The sequence below is a fragment of the Actinia tenebrosa genome, unplaced genomic scaffold (genome assembly GCF_029948245.1).
Source record: "Actinia tenebrosa isolate PJP-AT-01 unplaced genomic scaffold, QUT_ActTen_1.0 PGA_scaffold14__42_contigs__length_11649687, whole genome shotgun sequence".
In the NCBI taxonomy this organism is placed as follows: domain Eukaryota; kingdom Metazoa; phylum Cnidaria; class Anthozoa; order Actiniaria; family Actiniidae; genus Actinia; species Actinia tenebrosa.
This window is the reverse complement of record NW_028292574.1, coordinates 4,714,212-4,736,916: the sequence shown is the minus strand read 5'-3', so window position 1 is coordinate 4,736,916 and position 22,705 is coordinate 4,714,212. Positions and strand designations below refer to the sequence as shown.

The 22,705-nt window shown below is 36.1% G+C and overlaps 4 protein-coding genes across 4 annotated transcripts; 3 read left to right on the top strand and 1 right to left on the bottom strand.

The window, feature by feature from the left end:
* Nucleotides 1-2,679: 2,679 nt before the first annotated feature.
* LOC148911267 (uncharacterized) lies at nucleotides 2,680-5,935 on the top strand. Its single transcript, XM_089030006.1, has 2 exons — nucleotides 2,680-3,515; nucleotides 4,769-5,935. The coding sequence occupies exon 2, from the start codon at nucleotides 5,134-5,136 to the stop codon at nucleotides 5,686-5,688; it is 555 nt and encodes a 184-aa protein (XP_088886132.1). The 5' UTR covers nucleotides 2,680-3,515; nucleotides 4,769-5,133; the 3' UTR covers nucleotides 5,689-5,935.
* Nucleotides 5,936-8,307: 2,372 nt separating this feature from the next.
* On the top strand, nucleotides 8,308-11,605 carry LOC116307744 (uncharacterized). The gene is made up of 6 exons (XM_031718044.2): nucleotides 8,308-8,550; nucleotides 8,671-8,965; nucleotides 9,059-9,112; nucleotides 9,430-9,536; nucleotides 9,999-10,348; nucleotides 10,766-11,605. The coding sequence occupies exons 1-6, from the start codon at nucleotides 8,450-8,452 to the stop codon at nucleotides 11,029-11,031; spliced, it is 1,173 nt and encodes a 390-aa protein (XP_031573904.2). The 5' UTR covers nucleotides 8,308-8,449; the 3' UTR covers nucleotides 11,032-11,605.
* A 110-nt stretch (nucleotides 11,606-11,715) lies between these two features.
* Nucleotides 11,716-14,006, bottom strand: LOC116307749 (transmembrane protein 222). The gene is made up of 6 exons (XM_031718048.2): nucleotides 13,832-14,006; nucleotides 13,653-13,737; nucleotides 13,444-13,475; nucleotides 13,128-13,221; nucleotides 12,688-12,818; nucleotides 11,716-12,609 (listed from the first exon to the last, which is right to left on the bottom strand). The coding sequence occupies exons 1-6, from the start codon at nucleotides 13,945-13,947 to the stop codon at nucleotides 12,531-12,533; spliced, it is 537 nt and encodes a 178-aa protein (XP_031573908.1). The 5' UTR covers nucleotides 13,948-14,006; the 3' UTR covers nucleotides 11,716-12,530.
* Nucleotides 14,007-14,267: 261 nt separating this feature from the next.
* LOC116307748 (uncharacterized) lies at nucleotides 14,268-22,391 on the top strand. Its single transcript, XM_031718047.2, has 11 exons — nucleotides 14,268-14,921; nucleotides 15,454-15,784; nucleotides 16,238-16,473; nucleotides 17,034-17,256; nucleotides 17,542-17,600; nucleotides 17,862-17,955; nucleotides 18,352-18,438; nucleotides 18,914-18,991; nucleotides 19,129-19,209; nucleotides 19,864-20,082; nucleotides 20,657-22,391. The coding sequence occupies exons 1-11, from the start codon at nucleotides 14,644-14,646 to the stop codon at nucleotides 21,023-21,025; spliced, it is 2,055 nt and encodes a 684-aa protein (XP_031573907.2). The 5' UTR covers nucleotides 14,268-14,643; the 3' UTR covers nucleotides 21,026-22,391.
* Nucleotides 22,392-22,705: the final 314 nt, after the last annotated feature.

The following is a 22,705-nucleotide window of genomic DNA, read 5'->3' as shown; positions in this document are numbered from 1 at the left end:
TGCTTGTTTACTTTTTTATCTGCCTTTGTTTGAACAGTGTTCACAAGTTTGACACAAACGCCTCGTCTTAAGAAAGGATTTCTCCAAATTACTAGTGGAAATCAAATTTAAAATGTGTCAACTCAGTTTCTAAACTCTTTTGTCAATAATGGAAAACATATTAAAACAGAATCCAAAAATCAGACTACTTAGAATATAGTATTAGAATATAGTGAAAAGACGTCAATATTAGCCTTTAGTCGCACGAGGCCTTGAATGTAATGAATGAGTGTATAAACACACACAAAAAAGCAAATAAAAAATTGACAAAAATATATTGACCTTGATTAATCTCACTTAAGAATTCTATACTATAACAACTTCATATCATCTCAGACGTATGTACTTGATGTAATTCGATGTACTGTGATAAACATACGAGATACGAAAATGAAAAACAAGTCGACCAAATATAGCATGTCCACTCTGGAACCTAAACTAGACTCAACATTGCAACTATTAAAATTATGCATTAATTCGACTGGAAGCGGTTTTCAAATCAAGCTGTGGTTTCGTCATGTCTTCTTCAAGATTAGATGAGATGAGTTTTCAATAGTGTTATAGTAATAACATCTTGCTATGAAGTGTAAATTAAAATAGATGCAGCTAGAAATGCAGTAATTAAAAGACTCTCTCTTTTCTAATATTCTTTTTAAAGTTTATTATTATAAATGCTTAAAGGTTTTGTTGCAATTTTGTAAAAAGAAATGTCGTTGTGGAGTGCAGTGCATCTTCCTTAGAGAAGAACTACCAATACAAAGTACGTCAGTGTCAGCCAGGAAACAGTGTGGGAGGCAGGATTAAGTGTTTATTTTGTCAAGTGTATTTGAATTTGAACTTGCCATTATTGATCCAAAGCATAGTTAGTTGAACATACTACCTATGTCTAAGGTAATTAGATTTAGTTCCAAACAATGTATAAAAAAGTCTGGTCCTAAAGCCGATCGAATACCTTGCGCTATCCAATTTAGAAATCTAACTTATCTAAAGTTTGTTAAAACGAGTTTCTTGCCTTCTTTATTTTGCTGAAAATGCTCTAAAATTAATCCAACTTCATGCCGTTCACTACTCAATGCATACTAAACAGTGGGGTCATCAAAAGAAGCTCATTTTTCTGTCAGTGAAACAATATTCTTTTTACGTTGGTGCTCCAAACGATTACAAAACAAACAATACAACAAGACTATTTTTTTCATCTCTGCTTATTGAAAGGTAATATATTGGCAAGCTCTGATCACTAACTACGGTCATGAAGACACTTGATTGATTGTTTGCACACGTAAACGATAAACAAATATCATCTTATTAATATTTTTTCTTTGCTAGGGGAGGGAGGATTAAATTGAATTATTTAATATATCACTAGGTTAAGACAAATTTCAAATTTTATTTATTTATTACTAATATTTTTCTTTGCTGGATTTGATAAATCGGTATAACAAGTTAGATTTATATTAATATATTTTTCTAGAATTTAACATATTTTTATAGATTTTATTTTTATTTCTATTTTATATCTTGCCTGGTGATCTGTTTCCATATGGGGTCTAGGACTCCTTTACGGATTATCCATATGGCTCTTTCTTCTCTCTATGTTCTCTTTTATTGCCATTAAATTGATTTAAAAATTTAAAAAAAAAAAAATCTAATGGAGCAATAGTACATTAACGTTCAGTTCAGTTGCTATACCTTCAGTGTATGGTGCTTGTTATTCATAATAATGCGTGGGAAAACTGAGCTTCATAGAAACCTTCAATCCTTATTCCTTATCCTTTTGCTCTTTGTTTCTCTAGCATAAAAAACTTTCTCATAAAGTTATCTACCCTCGATATAATACCGAGTACAAAATGGAATGTTCGGCCATTTATCGCTTGTTCCTAAGGAATTATTAAAATCGAGAATCAGTTATGTGCGACACACTTGATCGGCCAAATCACTACCTTTTTGGAAAACTGAAATTGATGAACGTTCAAAGTATTCATCTCCAAAGCTAAGTATCCAGCACACACTACGAACTTACTATTATTTGTGTGTATCTGTGTGTGTTTTGTAAATTATTTGTAGATAGACTGTTTGGGTATTAGATTATATATATACATATTAAACAAATAATGGTGCCAAACGAACATGAAACGTGCAGGCATGCGCTCACTCCATGAGGAACTAAAGTTACTTTTATTGTCTACGGTTTACCGGACATTGATTTCTTAGTCAAGCAAAAACAACTGTACTATGAACCTGAGCTTTTACACTCTATGGTCTTGGCAGTTTTAAGTTTTATTAAAAAGATTTGACATTGAAGGATGATTAATTGAGAACGTGGGCAGTTCATGTTATTTGCTTCATGATGAGTTGACAAAATAACGAACTAATAAAGAATCTTTAATCGCTGACAAACAATTGTCGGATTTATCAAAGCTTTCTTTTGAATTACGACAAATAATACATTACTTTAAGTCAATGACCATTCAGTGAATTAATAATAATAGGTAAAGACATCTGTAGACTACAGAGTCACCTAGATCCTTCAAGAACCTTACAGAATGTTTGCTTTCAACCTCTACTCAGTGATGTGACGGTTATCATATTTGACAAGAAAAAAAAGTTTGCAGGGATATGATTTTTTGGTTGCGTGTTGTTAAGTTTTCTCCCGTTATTTGCTTGGTATTTCTGTGATTGAATGTCATCATAAATCAATGAAAAGAGTCGGCAGATACAGTACATGTTGACGCAAAGGTCTTTTTGTCTTTTTGCTTGCGTCACTCTCCCAAGGGAACGGCATATGAATAGATAGATATAGGCTGTGTTTTCACTAGAAATGTTAACTTGCGTAAAATTCCTGGAGGTGTTTTAATCCGACTCCCACCTTTCAAGAATAACACTGTGATTGGCCCATTTATTTGGTAGGACAACTTAAACCATCTTGCTAGGTAGTTTAACTTTGCCTTATTTCCGGTGTCGTAATTAAGCTAGTTTAAATTGTCCTAGTGAAAACACAGCCATAAATATTTGAATTTCTAAGATAGTATTTAACTCAATATTATTTTCATTGAGAAGAAGATCACTACGATTGGCAGCTAGTATCCACATTTTCCATGAAAGTAGTACTTTCTAGCAAAGTACAGGATGGAAACGTTTAAAGTTTTTGGGAAGTTAAAACGTAAGGAACTGTCCTTTGGATTCAACGATGTTCGAGGAGTTAATAAGAGAGAGGAAAGGTTGCTTCGAAGTGCTTTAGGATCCATAGAAATACAATGAAAACGTTCACTTCAGACCATTCAAAATGAAGTGGAAGATCTACACATTACCTTGAAGGAGACAAATAATGTATGGCAAGGATACAAGCACCCAGTTAGTCATGATCAGCTTGAGATACGACCCCCTAAATGCCAAACTCCTATTATCAATGATAAAAGACCCGAGGAATCTATATTAAAGATGGTTAGACAACCTTAAAGGAACTTCAAATTAAAAAGGTATAGTGCTAAACTTCATCCACAAAGCATTGTAGCTCGTTCATAGAAGTTTAATTTAATGTCATTTTTCTTCAAAGTTAAATAAAAAAATTTTCAAAACTTTTAACGTTAACGATCATAGATTGCAGTTTTTAATTTATTTATAATACAAGAAGGCGAGTTAAACTTGATGGTAACGATAACAATAAGTAGTTAGCAAAGAATAGGTTATTAAACATCATTATACACGTTGATCATGAGTGTTAAGGTAATAATGATGGCGGTATCTTTGGGATGGTAATCTTTACCAACTATTAACAACAGTGCAAGAAGAAAGGTCGTGAAACATTATGTAGTTATATCGATCTGCAGATTTAATATGTTCAAAATAATAAAAGAAAAAAAATGATACAAAATAGCTTCGACGTTTTAATTGATCGTATAACGAGGGCCACAAGTTTGTTAGCTGCAGAATTGATATTCTTATAATTTATTTAATTTATTCACTATTCTTGGAGAGCCTTATTTCTTAACAAGAAGATAAAAAGGCAAATATGATCTTCAAACATCATTCAAACTTCATAGAGTCGGTGTAGTTAAACTGTGGCTGAGGCTTGCTTTACAATGATAAGAGGGTAAATTATACACAGTGAAAAGATGAAAAAAATTACCGACGCTTCGGACGCTAGTCCTTCGTTGGAGTAAAAGAGGGACCATAACGTCAGTAAGTTTTTTCATCTTTTCACGGTATATAATTTACCCTTTTATCATTGGTGTTTCATTAGAAACACCGACACAGCTCACACTAGTTTTTATCTAGTTATCTCTTCATTTTTTTCCATTGCTGGAGTGTAAATAAGATAAGTAGATAAATGAAGCGTTAATGTCAAGGCATGTATTTCTAGCTAGCTATCTATTTTAGTTGCGCAAGAAACCAAAAAAGTTTGCGCAAGAAACCAAAAAAGTCTCCTTCACGTGTACCTGGCTGCCTAGATATGCAAACATATATAGACGTTGCGCATTGCGGCGCTGAGAGCCCGTAGCACTGTATTGCACACGGGCACTGACTTGGTGTGGTTCCCTTACTTTTCTCCGCTTTAAAAAATGTTAGTCAGAAAATGCCTGCAAAACTTGATAATGGAAAATTGTTCAAGGTATATCTATAATGTCACTTTTCTAAATGCAATAGTTTATGCTCCACAACTGAGTGTTATAAACTCCCACTGAACTTGCGTCTTCTCTATTTTATTAATCTAGTGTTGTTTATTCTACAGAAATATCAGAAGCAAGCAACCAAGATTTAATTGTCCCAGGATCTTCACTGCAACATGTAAACATAAGCAACGCGAATAAAACAAAAACGAGCGAAAGGATTCTCCGCCGCCCCCGTAACACATCAACGGGTAGTATAACGAAGAATTTCCACCAAGAAACTCCTGCTCATTAAGTCTTAGATTCACGAAAGACAGCCTCTTACTCAGACGTCTATAAGCTAGCCAGCCGCGCGAACACAAATATAACGCCTACTGGAGCGACGACTTTTATCAGAGATGAAAAGTCACAGGACAGAATCTTTTACAAACGTGATCACTACCAAAGATCAGCCAGCACGGAGAATATTACCTGTTCCAGAGAAAAAATGACTGTTCCTTTTTTAAGCCCACAAATCAGACAAAAGAAGCTATCGGCTGAAATGGGAAGCTTGTCTAGTGCTTCTTCTTCAGCAAAGAGCACTCCAATTCTTACCAGAAAAATGGGAACATCCCAAAGTCTCAACAGCTTTGCAAATACTTATGCTGAGTTGAGTCCAATACCGACAAGACGAGTAACGACAATAGAGAGACAGATATGTAGGTCTGCAGTTAGACATAAGCCAATAACAAGAATGACATCTTGTCCTCAGTTAAACTGCAACCAAAAGGCCGCGACAAACGATTATCGTACACTCTCGTCTATGAAGGGGGAAAGGTCATTATCGCGCATGTCTACTGAGCTCCCAGAACTTATGGCAGGACACAAGAAACGTGATGATAAAAGGGATGAAACTGAACATAATTACCGATGTGTTAGCCCAAATAACTTGGAAAGAACGATGATGGATAAGAATTTACAAAACAAAATCAATGCTTTTCTCAATAGTCTTGCTGACAATGAATCCTGTGAATCTAGCACGTGTGTCGAGGATATTGAGTAGATTTAGCGTAAATTTTCTAATGCCAAATTTTTATTTTAGCAATGGTGATGTACCCGAGCATTCTAATTGAACAACTAAAGATGCGAGTCGCGTTCTGTGACTTATCCAATTGATGCGTGTGTAACATGCAACCTTGTTCCAATTAATTATTTTAACAAGTTCATCCATCTTGAAAGCTTGTTTACTGTTAAAACAAAAAACAAAAAAACTATACAGGTCTTTAATCAGAGAAGAGTAAACGAGCTAAACGGGCAGTACCCTGGTCCCAGAGCTTTCTCGTTTTTTTTTTTCTCTGTAAAAAGCGGCAACAACGAGCTGCGAAGCAGCGAGCCGCGAGAAACCTCTGGTCACGACCGTTGAGAATCTCACTTTCATGCCATCATAGCTGTCAAATCCATCACTTCTAGTCGACCAATCACAAAAGGATGATCGTGTTACAAATTGTCATTAGGGTGTGGAGGCTTAATGCTATATACCAACACTATTTTTTTCAAGTAGGGGTGGGAGAGGAGACTTTGTATATTTACGAGCTGTCAAAATAGTGTACTACACGTGCGACTCTTCTTACTTCGACTCAATAGTTATGGGATTATGCAGAAAGATTATAATACACCGGTAAAGGTATTTATACAGCGTCCAAACAACTTCTGTAGAGTATTCGAGAAAAACAACATTTATCGTAGCAGCTTTGAAATAATAAATTCGATCGCTGTTCTGGTATTTGTCATCTTTTTTTTATAGCCACTGTTAGGGAAATCATGAAGGATATTGCTAATGCACAAATCCAACTCCATATCACGTTGCTATACGTGGAGCGCACTGACATCCCGAGCTCTGTTAGCCGTCTGTAGATTGTTTTTCTGCTTACTGCAAGCATTCTAGAAATTTCGGTAGCTGTGAAGCCTTTCTCTAAGAAGTACTCTAGCTTTTCTGGGCTTATCAAGAATTTTGGTCTTCCCTTATTTCCTGTGAGTGTAATATCTACTTGTTTAGAAGCAGATGTATCCCTGTCTACTGAAAGTAGTAACTCACGAGCTTGAATCAGCTTGGGAAGCATAGACGCTTCATATTCTCCTCCCAGCCGCAGAATAAAAGAGGAAAGCCATTCTATTTTGTAAACGGCAAAATCATACCCTGTATATGTTTCAAGACAACGAATGACATCAAGAAGTGCATTTCGCACGCTAGTGTTTATAAGATTACGAGGACTTTCTTGTTGGCCATCCACCATGTTCGCCGCCATCTTGGCTTGTTCGTTGTAAGCTTTCATGTGATTTCATAGTGTTACAATCACGAAAATGTTGGGAAAATGTGGTCGCTTTGTCACTCTAGCTTGTCCTCTAACATTTGAAGAAAAATTTATTTTCATTTATTTATTTGATTTTCTATGCAGCACCGAAATTTCATTATTCGATACGAAAAAAAAAATTCTTGAGGTCTGTTATGGAAACAAAGTGAATTAATCAAGTTGATAACTCCATCAAAAGTTAGTTAAATAGAGTGGCAAAGCGACAACATTGTCCGAACATTAAGGGACCATAACATCACTTAGACGCGTGAATACCACACCCAATCCAATGGCATAAAGTATTATCCAATGTCATGGCCGATATGATCCAATGGCATGACCGGATGTGATCGAATGGTATTGCCACACCCAATCCAATGGCATAGAGTATTATCCAATGTCATGGCCGATATAATCCAATGGCATGGCCGGATGTGATCGAATGTCATGCAAGATATGATCCAATGGAATGGCAGATATTAATCCACACAAAAAATATTATCCAACAGAATAAAATACGATCGAATGGAATGAAATACGATCGAATGGAATGAAATACGATCGAATGGAATGAAATACGATCGAATGGAATGAAATACGATCGAATGGAATGAAATATATCATGCAATGGAAGGAAATTGTATCCAATGGCATTTTTGTCCAAAATCCCCCTCCATACAGAAAGAGAGCTGGGGACTGGGGAAGAGGAGGACAGTATTGTCCCAGGGTTCTTTGCTCTACAAAAATGGGTCTGATACAAAGTGCAATTAAAGACATTTCTGATTCTAAACTAAAATATTCATGATCAAATTATTTTACAAATTTTATACTTATTAACAAAAATAAAGAAATTATGACTACAGTACTTAGGTCTAATAATTACTTATTTCCCTGACTATAATTTTGTGTTTAAGGAGTTGTAGTAGCGTGCATTCAGTCAAACTGTTGAGTAGTTAGATAAATGTATCTAACTTAGATAACTATTTAGTTGACGTCACCTAAAATAGTAAAAGCACGCCAAATAACGGTCATGCTAATCCGGGGGTTTGTTTTACCAGAGAATGAGTGAATAGACATTCATTTGTATCATCGTTTCTCCCCCTGAGGCTCAGTAGCTGTTTACTCGTAGTTTCAAATTTAGGTGACGTCACCTAAAATAGTAAATAACTTATATAATTTAGTTGACGTCACCTATTCAACAGTGAGACTAAAAGCACTCTAAAATAGTTATAGAAAATAAAAAGCTTAGGAAGGAAAAGAAAAAACAAAACTTCATATCGCAAAAAAGAAGAGGAAAAAAATCTCGTAATGGGCTCCCTGTGTGCCTCAAATCTCCCATGAGTCTCAAGGGTCAAATAATCACGTGTTATTCTGGCGGGTAATTTGTTGTTGTTGTTGTGGAATGAATGAGTAGGATTCGTTCAGCTGGGCAGCCTTAAAAACAATACAATACTGCATTCGATTTCCTTGAACATGCCTCTAAATACAGCTTCTGATGAGGAAAACCATGTTAAATTCTGTCTGAAGCGAACTGGAGCACCAGCTACATGCCCAAATATCAGCAATGTTTTTCTGTAAGTTCAAATTCAGCCAAGAAGCTGATAGCTTGTTTGTCGTGTTGTGAAAGTGAAAACAAGAGCTTGAGAAACAACAAGTTATTTATTTTAACAGCGTTTGGTTCTCTGTTATTGCAGTCTTGATAAAGGAACAACAGTGGTAGGAAGAAATCCATCACAATCAGACATCTATTTGGATTCTAACATCCACAAAGGTCTAATATCGCGTCTTCATGCAAGAATTTCTGTAGGATTTGACAACAAAGTTAAGATATGCGATACCAGCTTGAATGGTACTTATGTCAACGATAGGAAAATACTGGACACAGTTGACATCAATCCTGGTGACACTATCACGTTTGGTCATGTTAAGGGTGCAGTATTGGTACCTGGAACTGTTGCTAAGCAACTGACGTCAGAATTTAGGTTTAAGGTATGTACTAACTTTATATCAGAATCATCATTATCAACCCTGCTTACTCCCAAATAGTTTAATCTAAGAGTAATTACATTTTTATCTTCATAGTTAGAGAAACATGTAGGAAATCCTGTTCATGATTTAACCATAGTCTCAGCAAAGGTAAGTTACTGTGAGCTATGTACAGTATTTTGTATCCTTTTTAACTTTTAATAGTCCTTTTCACAGTTCCCTGTGCCATCTTGAAAGGTAGCCATGCCTTTGCATAGGAGCGAGACAAACAGGGAGCTTGCAATGATAGAGATCTATTTTTAACACCTTGGACAACACCTTCATCTATCTCTGTTATCCTAAGCTCACAGTTCATCTTGCTTTGAGGCAAAGGCACAGTACCTTTCAAGATGGTGCAGGGAAATATGAAAGGGACTAGTAAACTTGTGAAGTATTAGTGATCTTGGAATAAATGTTTTTTTTTCTAGGAAAACTCTCCAGCAAACAAGAAGACAGAAATTCAAGGATTTATACCAAATTTGTCTTCTTTTATGAGGAATGAGAAAACAGATACCGAGGATCCTATTGAAAGAAGGTAAGTAACTGGTCTGAATATTGTAAGCCTTGTGTACCTTAATTTTTATCAATGTTGCGTAAAGTTTTCTCATTTCAGACCATGTGTCATTTTATTTGAGAATACAATTCATTGTTCTTAGTTGTATCCATATTTATGTGTCTTCTCATGCACAACCCTTAAACAAAGAAATAATCCTCTAGGAATGACACATGGTCCGTCCGAAATGGGAAAATATTATGACAAATGAAGGTAAAAGGTCCATTCCTCATTGTCTATGAATATATGACAAATTTCCTTGTATATGCCTAAGGATGGCAACCATGTAAAGTTCTCTACCCATTTAAGTAAACTAAAATGTGGACTGATTGCCTTGTAAAGTCTTCCTCCCTTCAACCTCTGGCTGCAGATATCTATATTTAGGGTGTTTAGCGTAAATTGAAGAATTTGATTAATTATCATATTATGTACTGTACTATGTAGGGTGGCAGATATCACATCTAATGGAACTACAGATTCCATCACCAGTACAGCTGACAGTGACATACTGGCCTACAATAATGACAATGATGATGAACTATTGGCATTTGCTGCTGCTGCTGAAGATGCAATGGATGAAGAGAGTGATACAGAACTGTTTTCAGTCAGCTTGCCAAGTCCCTCATCAGATAATTACACCAGTAATAACAGTATGACTATGTCACCAATTTGTTCATCACTAGAAAACATGGATGGAAGACATATAGACAATCCTTGTACAAATATAACATCGAATTTAGTTCATGAGAAAGTTATAAGTGGAGAATCAACTCATGAAAAGGCTTCAAAGCAAGGTATGATAAGTTGATTTTTTATGTTTTAGATTGCTTATTTGGCTTTCTGTTTCTTTTTTTCTTCTTTACATGTTTATCATCATGTATCGTCTTTATCATCTCCACAATCATGATCAATTTGATGACCTATCATAGTTGCTATCATCATCTTCAACATCTTGCATCATTGTCAATGAGATGTCATCTTCATTACATCCATCATCCCCAGCATCATCTTCGTTACATTCACTAGCATCATCATCATCATGTGCCATCTTCATCACATCAATCATCAGCATCCACATGCAACATCATCATTTTCATTAGCACCATGTACCATCTTTATTACAACCAGCATCATAATCATCATCACGCATCATCATGCATCTTCATCATGTTGTCATCATCTTTTTGACAGCTTTATTTTGTGCATCACAGGAAAAAATTCCAAAAGATCAAAAAGAAAGTCCTCAACTTTGAGCTCAAAGAAAAGAAAACACGCAAAACCAAACAACAGCTATGAAAAACCTGTACCAGATATGTGCAGCTTTGGTTCTGACTGCTTGTGCCCTCATGAGCAACATGAAATAGTCAACTGGGTGCAGTGTGATTATTGTCAAAAGTGGTATCATTTAGAATGTGCTGGGCTGACGATAGACACTGTTATTGGTAAATCAAGGAAATTTAATTGTGGCTGTTCATAAGAGTCACATGTATTGACAAAGATTTTAAATGAACAGCCTTAGACCATGGATTACCTTGTTGCAGTTAACACCTTCTCTATTTACCTACTCTAGAAACCAATGTGGGATAATAATTTTTTTAAGAAAAGATCTTGCTACATTACAACTGTGGTGCTGTGTCACCTAATTCTGCTCTTAGATCTTGAGATGTCATTACTACACAAAAGGACTCATTATTAGCAGCTGATATATGCAGTTATGATACTGCACAATACGTTTTGAGTATGTATCTATTTCAAAAATGGTTGGTGAATGTATGGTTGCATGTTGTATACCAAGCCTGAAATGCACTATGGATGATGTGAACTCAATCAGTGAAAGGTCACAACAATATGGACTTTTTCCAAATTTTCTCTGCATGCTTTTCTGGCATATTTTCTTCTATGCTCTGATAATATTTACAAATGAATAAAAAAGTAAGGACATTGCAGCATGCGACAAAACCTTCACCAACCTTTTTTAAAATAGCTTTATGTGGTTTAATTAACAGTTTTAAAAGGTTTATTGACTTGTACCTATGAAAGAGGCCAAAGGGTAAAGAGAATCCTTGCTTGCAAGAGCTGTGGTGAAAGATACATAATATTCACTAAAAAAGTGACATTATTTGGAAAGTTTCCATTGGTTACATAACATACAGACACTGGATTTTGATCTGCCATGCAAAATTATTTTATTCTATGAGATAGAAAGCAACTAGTCAAAACTATGTGATAGTATGCTATAAGAGATTTACAGAGTATATATTTTACAAAAAAAGAATAGGTTATGTTGTTATTGAGATTGTAGAGCATATTCACACTTGGTTCCTGAGCATGGGAAAAGAGTACAATTCTTTCTGGGCACTAAATGTACACACAGCTAATTTTAAAGTATGGCCCATGCTGAAATTCATTGACAACTAATTTGCCTGGGACCAAGCGCTATTAGTGTAAACATGTTTACACTATTACTATTGTTCATTATATATGTTCTAACAATAAATTCAAAGTATAAAAAGAAAATGTAATGGTTCTATCATAAATTAAAATTCTAAAGAAGAGCATGCCTTTTAGAACCTACAAACTCTAGCCTTCTCAGCAGATGTCTTTCATATTGGTATGCAAGCTTCCCTCCCTACAAACTTTGTTGTTCATTTAATGAACTTTCTGGGAAGGGAAGCTGGGATACTGATATGAAATACTGCTCTTAGATACTATATGAAATTTATTTTTGAAATTTAATTAAGGAATATTTTACTGATACTGCTGTACTAGACAATGTTTCTGTATATCCTGTAGATACAGTGTTCTTAGATACACACTCTACATGCACTTCCCTGGTTTGACTCATATAAAAGTCATTATGTGCTCTACTCTCTGTAAATGGTGGTCAAGAATAATCCACCATGTGCTGTCAGCCAGAAAGAATGCTTTTGAAAACTTTCACAAGATAGGAAATACTGCAAATGAAACCCAGCAATATTACAAGAGAACGACCAACAGGATGATGGTAGTTAAAATAATAATAAATGGAAGCCAAGTCTTGAGAGCTCCACCAAAACTGAAACAAATAAAATACATTTTGAAGCTCATAAATACAACATATACAAGTTGTATAACATACACAGCCAAGTTTTACCTGACAAATTTTCCAAAAATGAGCATGTACAAAGCCAGTTTGAACATATTCCACGACGAGGATCCATCATATCCCATTGTATTCAGCGCCATGGCAACATGTGAATGACAGTTGTCACAGCACAAATTATGCTGAAATAATCCAGGGAAAAAATCATTCATAACAAACAAACATCAAACTATCAGGGCAGGTGCTTTAGCTCCAGTCATTTTACCCATACATCGAACTAGTGTGTTTGAAGATAAAATATAATGTTCATTGCTATTTTTTGGTATCAATCAGCTGATGAGACCAGAATTAGAGTGAGTCCATTCGTAGTGTCTGTCATGTGTACATCAACTGACTCACCCACCACTTCTAATATTAAGAAATGTGTTGTTGCACCCACTCTCTAAAGTCAAAAGAATCAGTTACAGTTTAAAACTGTTATAAGTTTATACCATTCTGTGTTTATATTCATCAGAAGCAGTGGAAACTGAGGTATCCCAGCTGTTAGTAGCACTTGTGACCTTGGAGGGATTTAGTCTCCAATACCTAGAATAATAAATTTTTATGCATTGTATTACTTTGGAATCGACCATCATCACCACCATCATCCTCCTCATCACCATCATCATCACCACCACCACCATCATTATCATCATTACCATCATCATCACCACCATCATTGTCATCATCATCACCATCACCTGTGATCATCGTCATGGTACTTTTATTAATGATACTATCATTAATAATAATAGTAATATGCATTACCTTGTTGGTCTGCCGAAAGCCATACAGTCTTCCTGCAAGACAACAATATAGTAATTCAAATCATTGAATACTTTTATTTGAGAATAATCAAGAGCTTTGTCAACTGTTTCGTTCTCGTTTCAACTTTGAAAATACTGACATTTGCACCTGTTTCTTTAAATAAGCTTGAGCTTATTTATTTAGATATTGACAAAACTCCTTATACTTACAGACACGTAATATGGTCCGGCAAAATCTCTTATTACACCAGATGACATGCAAATTCCCATATGACCAATAAAAGGAAACATCCATCTGTGGAAAGACAAGAAAGATGGAATGAATTTGACAAAACTCGAACATAGTGAGAGGACGGAAGTTTCTCAAGTAATATCATTGATCTACTTACGTTAGCAGGGGAATTGGCGTCCAAACAACACAGAACGGATATCTACTTCTTGCTCTATCAATTCTCGGTAAGCCATTTTCGTTATCCATTATATTTGCTTCAAGATTGTCGGCCATTCCTTCTTTATCGCTGACTCTGTCTATTGATGATCATCCGCCATCTTGATTAGGAAGGATTATTTCTTGGGCTACCTGTGGCATAATTAGCAAATAAAACATAAACAAACCAGCCGATCTGCCTTTAAAAATAACTTTAACTTTTTATGCAGCGTATTATTTAGGTATTATTTCAGTGCATTATTAATCATGGTGTTTAAGACCTCTTTCATCTTAAAATAGGCATAAAAAATAGAACGTTGAAGGAGAATTCTTTTTCACTAATTGGGTTGCCTGTGGTACAGGTGCTGACCAACAAGTATTGCAGTTTTTCACTCTCCAGTTACGTTTGGTCATAAAAACCAGCTGAATTTTGCTATTTTTTACGTTCATTGAGGTATACTTATACTTCATTTATAGAGCATATGTTACCTGAAACACCTCATCAGCCTAGAAATTCATTCCAAGTTAAAGAAATGGGACTGTAGTGAATAATAAAGTGTGGTTTGTAACGGCGACCCTGGAACCATGGAAACAACGCCATAAAATACCCAGGAGAAAACAGGGATTATTTCATATTTTACGTGATTATATTGAAGGTTATCAACTATTATCTACCAAGTTTTGAATTATCTACTGTGCATTTGATGGATATTGCTTAAAGATATGTCCATTTTGCTCATTTGTTGAACTGTGTTAAAGTGAACAAAGTCAATAATGGAAGAAGAAAACTTAAATAGATACATACCAGAACACCCTTTACCAAAAGAGATCCAAGAAATGCAGAAAGATGACACCGTTTGTCAGTTCTGTGGAGTTAGTTATCTCATCCATAATGAAATGAAGGCTTTAGAAGAAAGAGTGAAAGAAGCAGAGAGACAAATGGAATATTATAAAGGGAGTGTAGAGAGAGAAGAGAAGTTGAAGGTTAAAGTAAAATGTATGGAAGAGGAAAGTGATAAATTGTCAAGAACATTACAGGCAAGTGAGGAAAGGTAAGGCTTCAAAGAATGTGGTAGTTTGGTAGTTAAATCAGTGTGAAGGGAAGTTACGTTGTACCCTGTAAGCAAAGGTCCTTTTCTACACCGTTTACCCTGCTAGGAAGTAGAGGTTTCTCTCTCTCGCTTTTTAGCAGGGTAAAAAGGACCTTTGCTCACAGGGTAGTTATTGACGCAATAACAGATAAAAAAGTAGAGTTACACTTTTTTACCTTCAAACATGTGTTGCATTTGGGTCAGTTTCTATGCATTTTATTGTATTGACCCAAATGAGTGCCTTAAGTTGGAACAAATTTATTGTTTGAAGGCAATAATAGGTAACTTTAATATTTGCTATTATTTTTTATATTACTGGGTTTCACGTAACGTCATTTCCAGTCTTAGAATGTTCATCAGCTGGAGCACATGGTGGTCAGTGTTTGACCACCATATATTTGATGCACATTCAAAGACTTTTATCGGTTGATTAAAGCCCAGCAATTCTAATATTTATCTCTGCAATATTGTAATGTACTTTCCTTGCTTTCAGAACAAAAATATTCTTATCAGAAATAAAACTAAAAGATGAACAGCTGAATAATTTGCAACACGAAAAAGAGGAACTAGAAGAAAGAATAAATAAAACAGTAGAGGAAAATGATAAGATAAAGGGACATATTGTACAATTCAAAAAGACATTTGGTGATGTGGCAAAACAATTGATAAGTTACAAAAGAGAACTGGATAATTTAAAAGCTATGGTAAAGAATCACTACAAAGGGGTTTTAAACTATTCAAAAGGAGTAAATATATCTGTCGCTGAAGTATGTGAAAAGTTTAACAACCAAGATTATGAAGATTTAAGAAAAACATTGGACAAGGTAAGACTTTTTCTACATTTCTTTGAATTCCACATTTTCTTAGCTTAATATGTACTACCAGGTAAGGTAATATTTATTGGGTTATCATAGTAGCATGTGTTGTGCTGTGAGCTGTAGCCCAGGGGTTGTTTCAGGGTTCTATCTGTGAGTTAGCTGCATGCCCTGACTTAGATCAGCCCAGAGGTTGTTTCAGGGTACAATCTGTGAGTTAGTCATACACTGACTTAGATCAGCCTAGAGGTTGTTTAAGGGATTGATCTTTGAGTTATAGCTGTTCCCTGTCTTATATTAGCCCAGAGGTTGTTTCAGGGTATGATCTGTGAGTTAGCCATACCCTGACTTAGATTAGCCCAGAGGTTGTTTCAGGGTACAATCTGTGAGTTAGCCATACACTGACTTAGATCAGCCCAGAGGTTGTTTCAGGGTATCAATTCATTTTTGTCTCTTCAACAGTACAAAACTGAGAATGAAAGTTTTGCAAGTAGTGTAAAGCAGCTTGAAAACAAACTCACCTCAGCTGAGACTGAAATGGTTAAGTTCAAAGAAGTTGATAAAAGAGCAAATGAATCAAGAAGAAAATGCGAAAGTCTGGAAAATCAGTTGAAGACACACCAGGAAAAAATAAAAATTTTGGGTGACCAAAACAAGGAACAAAAATCCAAAATATCAGAGTATGAGGAAACGCTTTTGTAAGTTTGTCACTGATATTCATAAATATTATATTTATATTATCCTTTATTACATTGGTATTTGTGTGGGTGCAATGGTTGTGGGGGAGGGGTAGGAAGGAGTGTAATACCAGATGTACTCAATTGCTAGGATACAATATCCCCTTCTTAAGGCTGGTTTAGATGGTACGATTTTCGCCTACAGCTATCGTATACAACAACCTCGCTTCTGTTGTAGGCGAATTGTAGGCTTGATTTACACGCTACAACTTGAAATGTAGGATGGCGCGAGCGTGTTGTATACGATAGTTGTAGGTGAAAATCGTACAGTCTAAACCGACCTTTAGACACTGCCATGTCTTGGAAGTTTCATGATTCCTTTTAGAAGAAGATATCAATTTCTACGTGGGTGGGGAGAGTCAAAGGAGTGTATATTTGTGTAGATAAAGTATATCAGCAAGGCTTAAAGGGGTCAAAAAGGATAAGAGTTGCTCATGCCAAACTTTCTTCAGTTAAAGAGAAACAGGAATGAATATTTTCTAGAACTAAACATAATAGTTTTGTGGTAATTCTTCTCGAAGGTCAACAGAAAAAGAGACAAAAGAGTTGCTTCAAAAACTTCAAAAGAATGAAGAAACAAGTAAAACGCAAAAGCAAAATCTGCAAGAGATTATTCTTAATAAAGAAAAAGAACTGTATAGTAAAGAGGAAGAGTGTAAAACTCTTAAAAGTCAAGTAGAAGAGTTGAGTCAAAGAGGGAATGAGACAAAGGCAATGGCATCTAGCTCACAAGAGGAAATCAAGGTACACTAGACAATACATTGACAACAACTAAACAATAGGCTTATTACATTGGTTTTGCCGTTTATGATGACATGTCATTCCCTTGAGTATTATTTTTTGGTAAAGCATTAGAAAAAAGGGATAATACTCAAGGGAATGACATGTGGTCTTGAATATGGAAACAAACATTACACCCTTGAAGCAGATTGGGCGTATTTTTACCAAGTACAGTGTACATGTGATTAACCTTATGAATTTCAGGTCATTTTCAAACCTCATGAAGTGCTTTTTCAAACATTTCTTTAGAGCCTGAAAGATTTGCTTAGAAGTAAAAACAATGAAATATCTGCCTTACAGTCTGAAAGGTATTAGTATATCCTTGACTATAGCTTTAACCTCTCCCCCCTCCCTCCGCCCCTGCCCCCAAAAATGCAATTTGTAATGAGGTTGATGTTAGGCTCCCTTAATAGTATAGCCTTAATTCACTATAGCTATAGTTCCTCTCCCCTCCCCCCAGGAGTGGATTTTGTTACTAGTCTCCATTCATCCTCCAAGTAGGAAGAAGATGGAGAGACTGAATCTTAGAATACCATAATGGTAATAACTATACTTTTCTTTTATGACAGAGAAAAAATGATAGTTGCTCATCATAATCGAATAGAGCAGCTTAGAGAAAGTTTCAAGAAGAAAATGGAAGAGGCAGATGCTTGGCCTGTGAAGGTATTTAGATTTTTTTTACACTCAATGTATTTCTCGTTTCTCCTTTCTTGTTGCACTTTGATGAAGAACAAGCTCTTAAGGTTGACATGCAAAGCTAAGAAATTCAATGCACAACTGTTAATTACTTACAATACGCATGTGCTGTGACCGTGACAGGGCTGTGCCTGAGTATTTTTATTGGCTGATTATTGCCGTTGCTTGCTGTTGGATATCGTGAGAGTACTACTTACTTGTACTGTGCCATTTCACAATCATGATTAATCTGATACGTTACCAGAATCGCCTTTGATTGAATCCTTACTACATTACACATTATTACACGTTATTACCTTGCAGCTTGCCTAATATATTTTTTTCATTACGTCTTAACAAAATGAAAAAAATTTTTTCGTACAGTTCGAAAAGGCTATAAAAGAACTGGAACAGAAAGCTAAGATGGAGAAAGATGACATGTGGAAAGACCTTAATGAATCTTTTCAAAAGGTATCAACTATTCTCTTATTTCGTCTCTTTTTATATATCACATTCATTGGAAATGCACGTCATATGCAAGGCTGAACTGATGACTAGCATTTTCATCCTGCCTTAGAAAATAAGGTTTACAAGCATTTTTCGTACGACTTACATTTAACGGAAGCAATGAATTCTGGGAAACCTTGGGGTTCTAAGCATTTTTCTTTTGGTCTTTGACATCTCTTATCATCATCGTTAGTAGCACCAATAGCCAGTGAGTAATAAATCTGTGCCCTTGTTCCATGATCGAATTGGAAGTTACAAGTTGATTGTTGCGTTGTAAGAAAGTCAGACAAGTCAAGTAAAGATGGATTTTTCGGTTCCTTTTTTGCGCACATTTCTGCGCGAGAAAGGACTGATTTCTGCGTCAAGGCCACGTGATCCCTGTTGTCAGTCGTATTGCGTGACCAGGTAACGCAACAACATCGTTATGTGATGTTAACAGGAGATGCAAGAAGAGCAAGAACGACACACCAATGAACTGAACATGTGGAAAGATGAAGCCAGGACTATGCAAAACAAGGTGATTTTTTTACTCATCCTTTCTTTCCCTTCTTGTCGATTTTCAGTTCCTTTCATTCAATCCCCTTTCCTCCCTTTCTTCCCTTTCTATCGATGGATACAATTTTACATATATTTTTTGTTTTCTATTTTTCTCAGTTTAAAGAAGACGTCGACGCCTTGAATCAAAAACATCGCGAACAAGTGCGTAAACTGCAATTTGCAGCCAAAGATGAAAAGGTAATCCACTAAACTCAGTCTACACCAAACTATAATCTCGATCGGTGTTGATGCAGGTCTTGCGTTCGATTCCTGGACTCACCATTATTTGTGAATAGAGTTTGTCAGGTCTCACTTCATTCGACGGGACTTTTTTCCAGGATTATTTGTGAATAGAGTTTGTCAGGTCTCACTTCATTCGACGGGGTTTTTTTTTCAGGATTATTATTCGTTTTTTCCTCCATCTGAAAAACCCAACACGCATTGCATTTGATCAGAAAGTTAGCCGTGCCCTGACTTTGATCACCCCAGGGTTTGATCAGTAAGTGAGACGTGCCCTGACTTTGATCAGCCCAGGCTTTGATCTGTGAGCTAGCCATACCCTGCCTTTGATCATCGCAGAGGTTGTTTCAGGGTTTGATCAGTAAGTTAGCCATGCCCTGATCAGCCCAGAGGTTGTTTCAGGGTTCAATCTGTGATTTAGCCATGCCCTGACTTAGATCAGCCCAGAGGTTGTTTCAGGGTTTGATCTGTGAGTTAGCCGTGCCCTGACTTAGATCAGCCCAGAGGCTGTTTCAGGGTTTGATCTGTGAGTTAGCCGTGTCGTGATTTCGATCTTCCCTGAGGTTGTTTCAGGGTTCGAAAAAATTCGAAGTTTTTTAAATCTCATTTCAGACCCAATCCTCCAAGATAAAGGAATCTAGTTCATCTATAATTGCTAATCTAGAGGAGAAAGTAAAAGATCTTGAAGCAAGACTTCGGCAGCGATCCACCTCCTCGTCAGAAGAAGTTACCTTACTACAAGCACGTGTTCACGAGCTACATAATGTCATGAATGATGCAGATCAGCATATTAAGGAACTGGAAACAGAACTCTCGTCTACAAAAGAACAAGTAAGTGGTTTTGTTTTTTTTTTTTTGGCGCGGAGGTTTTTTGCGTTGCATGGGTTTTCAGTGTTGGGTATTGATTCACACTCTCCATACATCAGAAGAGATAACTAGCTAAAAACTAGTGTGAGCTGCGTCGGTGTTTCTAATGAAACAGTAATGATAAAAGGGTAAATTGTACACCGTGAAAAGATGAAAAAACTTCTGACGTTTCGGACGCTAGTCCTTCGTCGGAGTAAAAGAGCCAAGAGCCTCTAAAGGACTAGCGTCCGAAACGTCAGTAAGTTTTTTCATCTTTTCACGGTGTATAATTTTACCCTTTCATCATTACTGTTTCCATACACCAGTTCACTGGTCAACCATAGAGTATTAAGTCGAGGGCTGAAACTAACTTGCAGCCGTGATTTTGTGCTTCAGTTATGTTTGACTAGAAAACCAATGAAAAATGTGAACCACGACACACGCCCTTTTGACCACACAGGTAACCCACGCGTTGAAAAAACACCAGGAAAGGCTTAGTTTTTTACTCCTCAAAATATAGTTTTTTCTTTGTGCATTAGACTTGATTTTTTTTCTACAGAATTTATTACTTCAAGATACTGTCCGTCAAGAGTGTGAAGAAAGACTAGAGCTGACAGATGCTCTTAGCAAAGCAAGAACACAACTCCTTTCCTTAAAGAGAAAAAATAAAATATCTCTTTCAAGAACAAGTTTAAACACTTCGGGATCCAGCCACTCACTATCTGGATCAACCAGAGATGGTACCAACAGTTCTTCATCTACGTGTTTAGTCGGTTTTGACGGTGTGAATATCAAATCTCCGCCTGTTCCTCAAGATACTGGACGTATTTCTCGCTCTGGTAGTGTAGATGATAGTAGACAGCGTATCGCAGCTGCTCTTGGAAGAAATAGCTCAAAAAGTAGGCTTGGTGACAACTCTAGTAGGTAACGTTTTGTATGATTTAGTGTAAATTAAATAAAGGTAGAAAGTGGACTAAAAGACTGAGATAAGGATAATTCCCCTTAGCGGGGGGGCATCAGCGGTACCGAGGTGGAGAGAAAACCTTGGGCGAGTTGGCAATGCAGTACATTGTTGGGACGAAGTTATTAGGGGACGAAATAGGCTCCGTCTTCCAGCTGAGCGTTGAATTTTGTTTCAGCCAATCACAGCGCGTTAAGCTGTTTTGCCTCCGACCATCGTTCATCTTTTAAGCTCCAAAAGTGCTTTGCGCGCCGAGTTCACCGCTCAGCTTGTTGGAAATATGTCTAATATCATTTCAACCGATCTTGGATAACGTCATTTTAATTATTCTTTCTAAAAAGCAAACAGTTATGGATTCGGTAACCTAAAATCCATCTCGTGTAGTGCTTGCTTATGCTCGTATTACTTGCTGTGTTAAGAATTAACAGGAGACGATCGTTTTTATTTTACCTATTCACTTTCATCTGGTTTCGGCATTTGAAATTGTTTTGATCAGAGAACAAAACTTTACAAATACTCAACGATAGACTGATTATTCAAAGCGGAGTTGAACTAAGTTGCACATGGTTACTATCGCCATTTTTATTACAAATGAATTATCGAATATTATTCCTGCAATGAAGTTTGGCGCAGCAGCTTCAGCCAGCTTTATCACAAAACTAGGGGCTTTCGTATTTTTTCACTTAAATATACATATATTTTTTCTCTTAAATCATAGCAGTATTTATTATATAAACATGAGTGTTTTACTGGGAAATACACCATTCGTATTTTTCGTACAAACTACATCCGGGACCTGAGTAACATATTTTCCAGATCTTCACTAGTGAGGATATCGAGGACGTCACTTGTGATGTTTTCGTGGACCTGTTTTGATTAACTTGCGTAGTTTTTCTTCGTGGATTTGTCAATACAATAAAAAGAAAATTTCACATTGGCTTTAAAATATGAAGTTTATCTTCTCATGTTGAAAAATTTGCTGCGCTCAGCTCGTGAAATACTTTTACCACTCGAAGATAAACTTCATATCTTCGCTCCACCATGTAATGTCCTCTATATCCAGCAATTAAATTAACTTAAAGGTTTAAAAGTGTGTGTGGCCTTGAATTACGAAATCGTTAAGGATAATTAGACTTTTTTGTGGTTAAATGACACGGGAAAAACGCTATAATATTCACAGTATATAGAACACATCAGTCGGTAAGTAGTGCTGACCTGTGTACTACATATTCATCTATTACACGTATTTTGTTTATCTCCCGTTAAAAGTAAAAACACGAACATCTTGTTAGATTTTATCTCGCTCTAAATTGAAAATGTTATCATTATTAGTACCATTAAGAACATCGTAAAAAATGTCATGATCCGATATATATTTTTAAGATGTTAAAGTCTATTAGATACAATATTGTTTTTATAAACTAGCTTAGAAAATGTGCAAATGATCCGTGATTTTCATTCAATTCTGTCTCTTGATTCAAGGTTTTTCTCCAGGTTCTTCGGTTTCCTTTCTCCGCAAAACCTAACAAACTTAATTTCGATTCTATCCGTGAAATATCCATGGCTTTGATCAGCCCGAGGTCGTTTCAGGATATAAATATTGGATGGTTTTTTTGGAAGATTTTTTTCGACGTGTTTTTCCTTTTC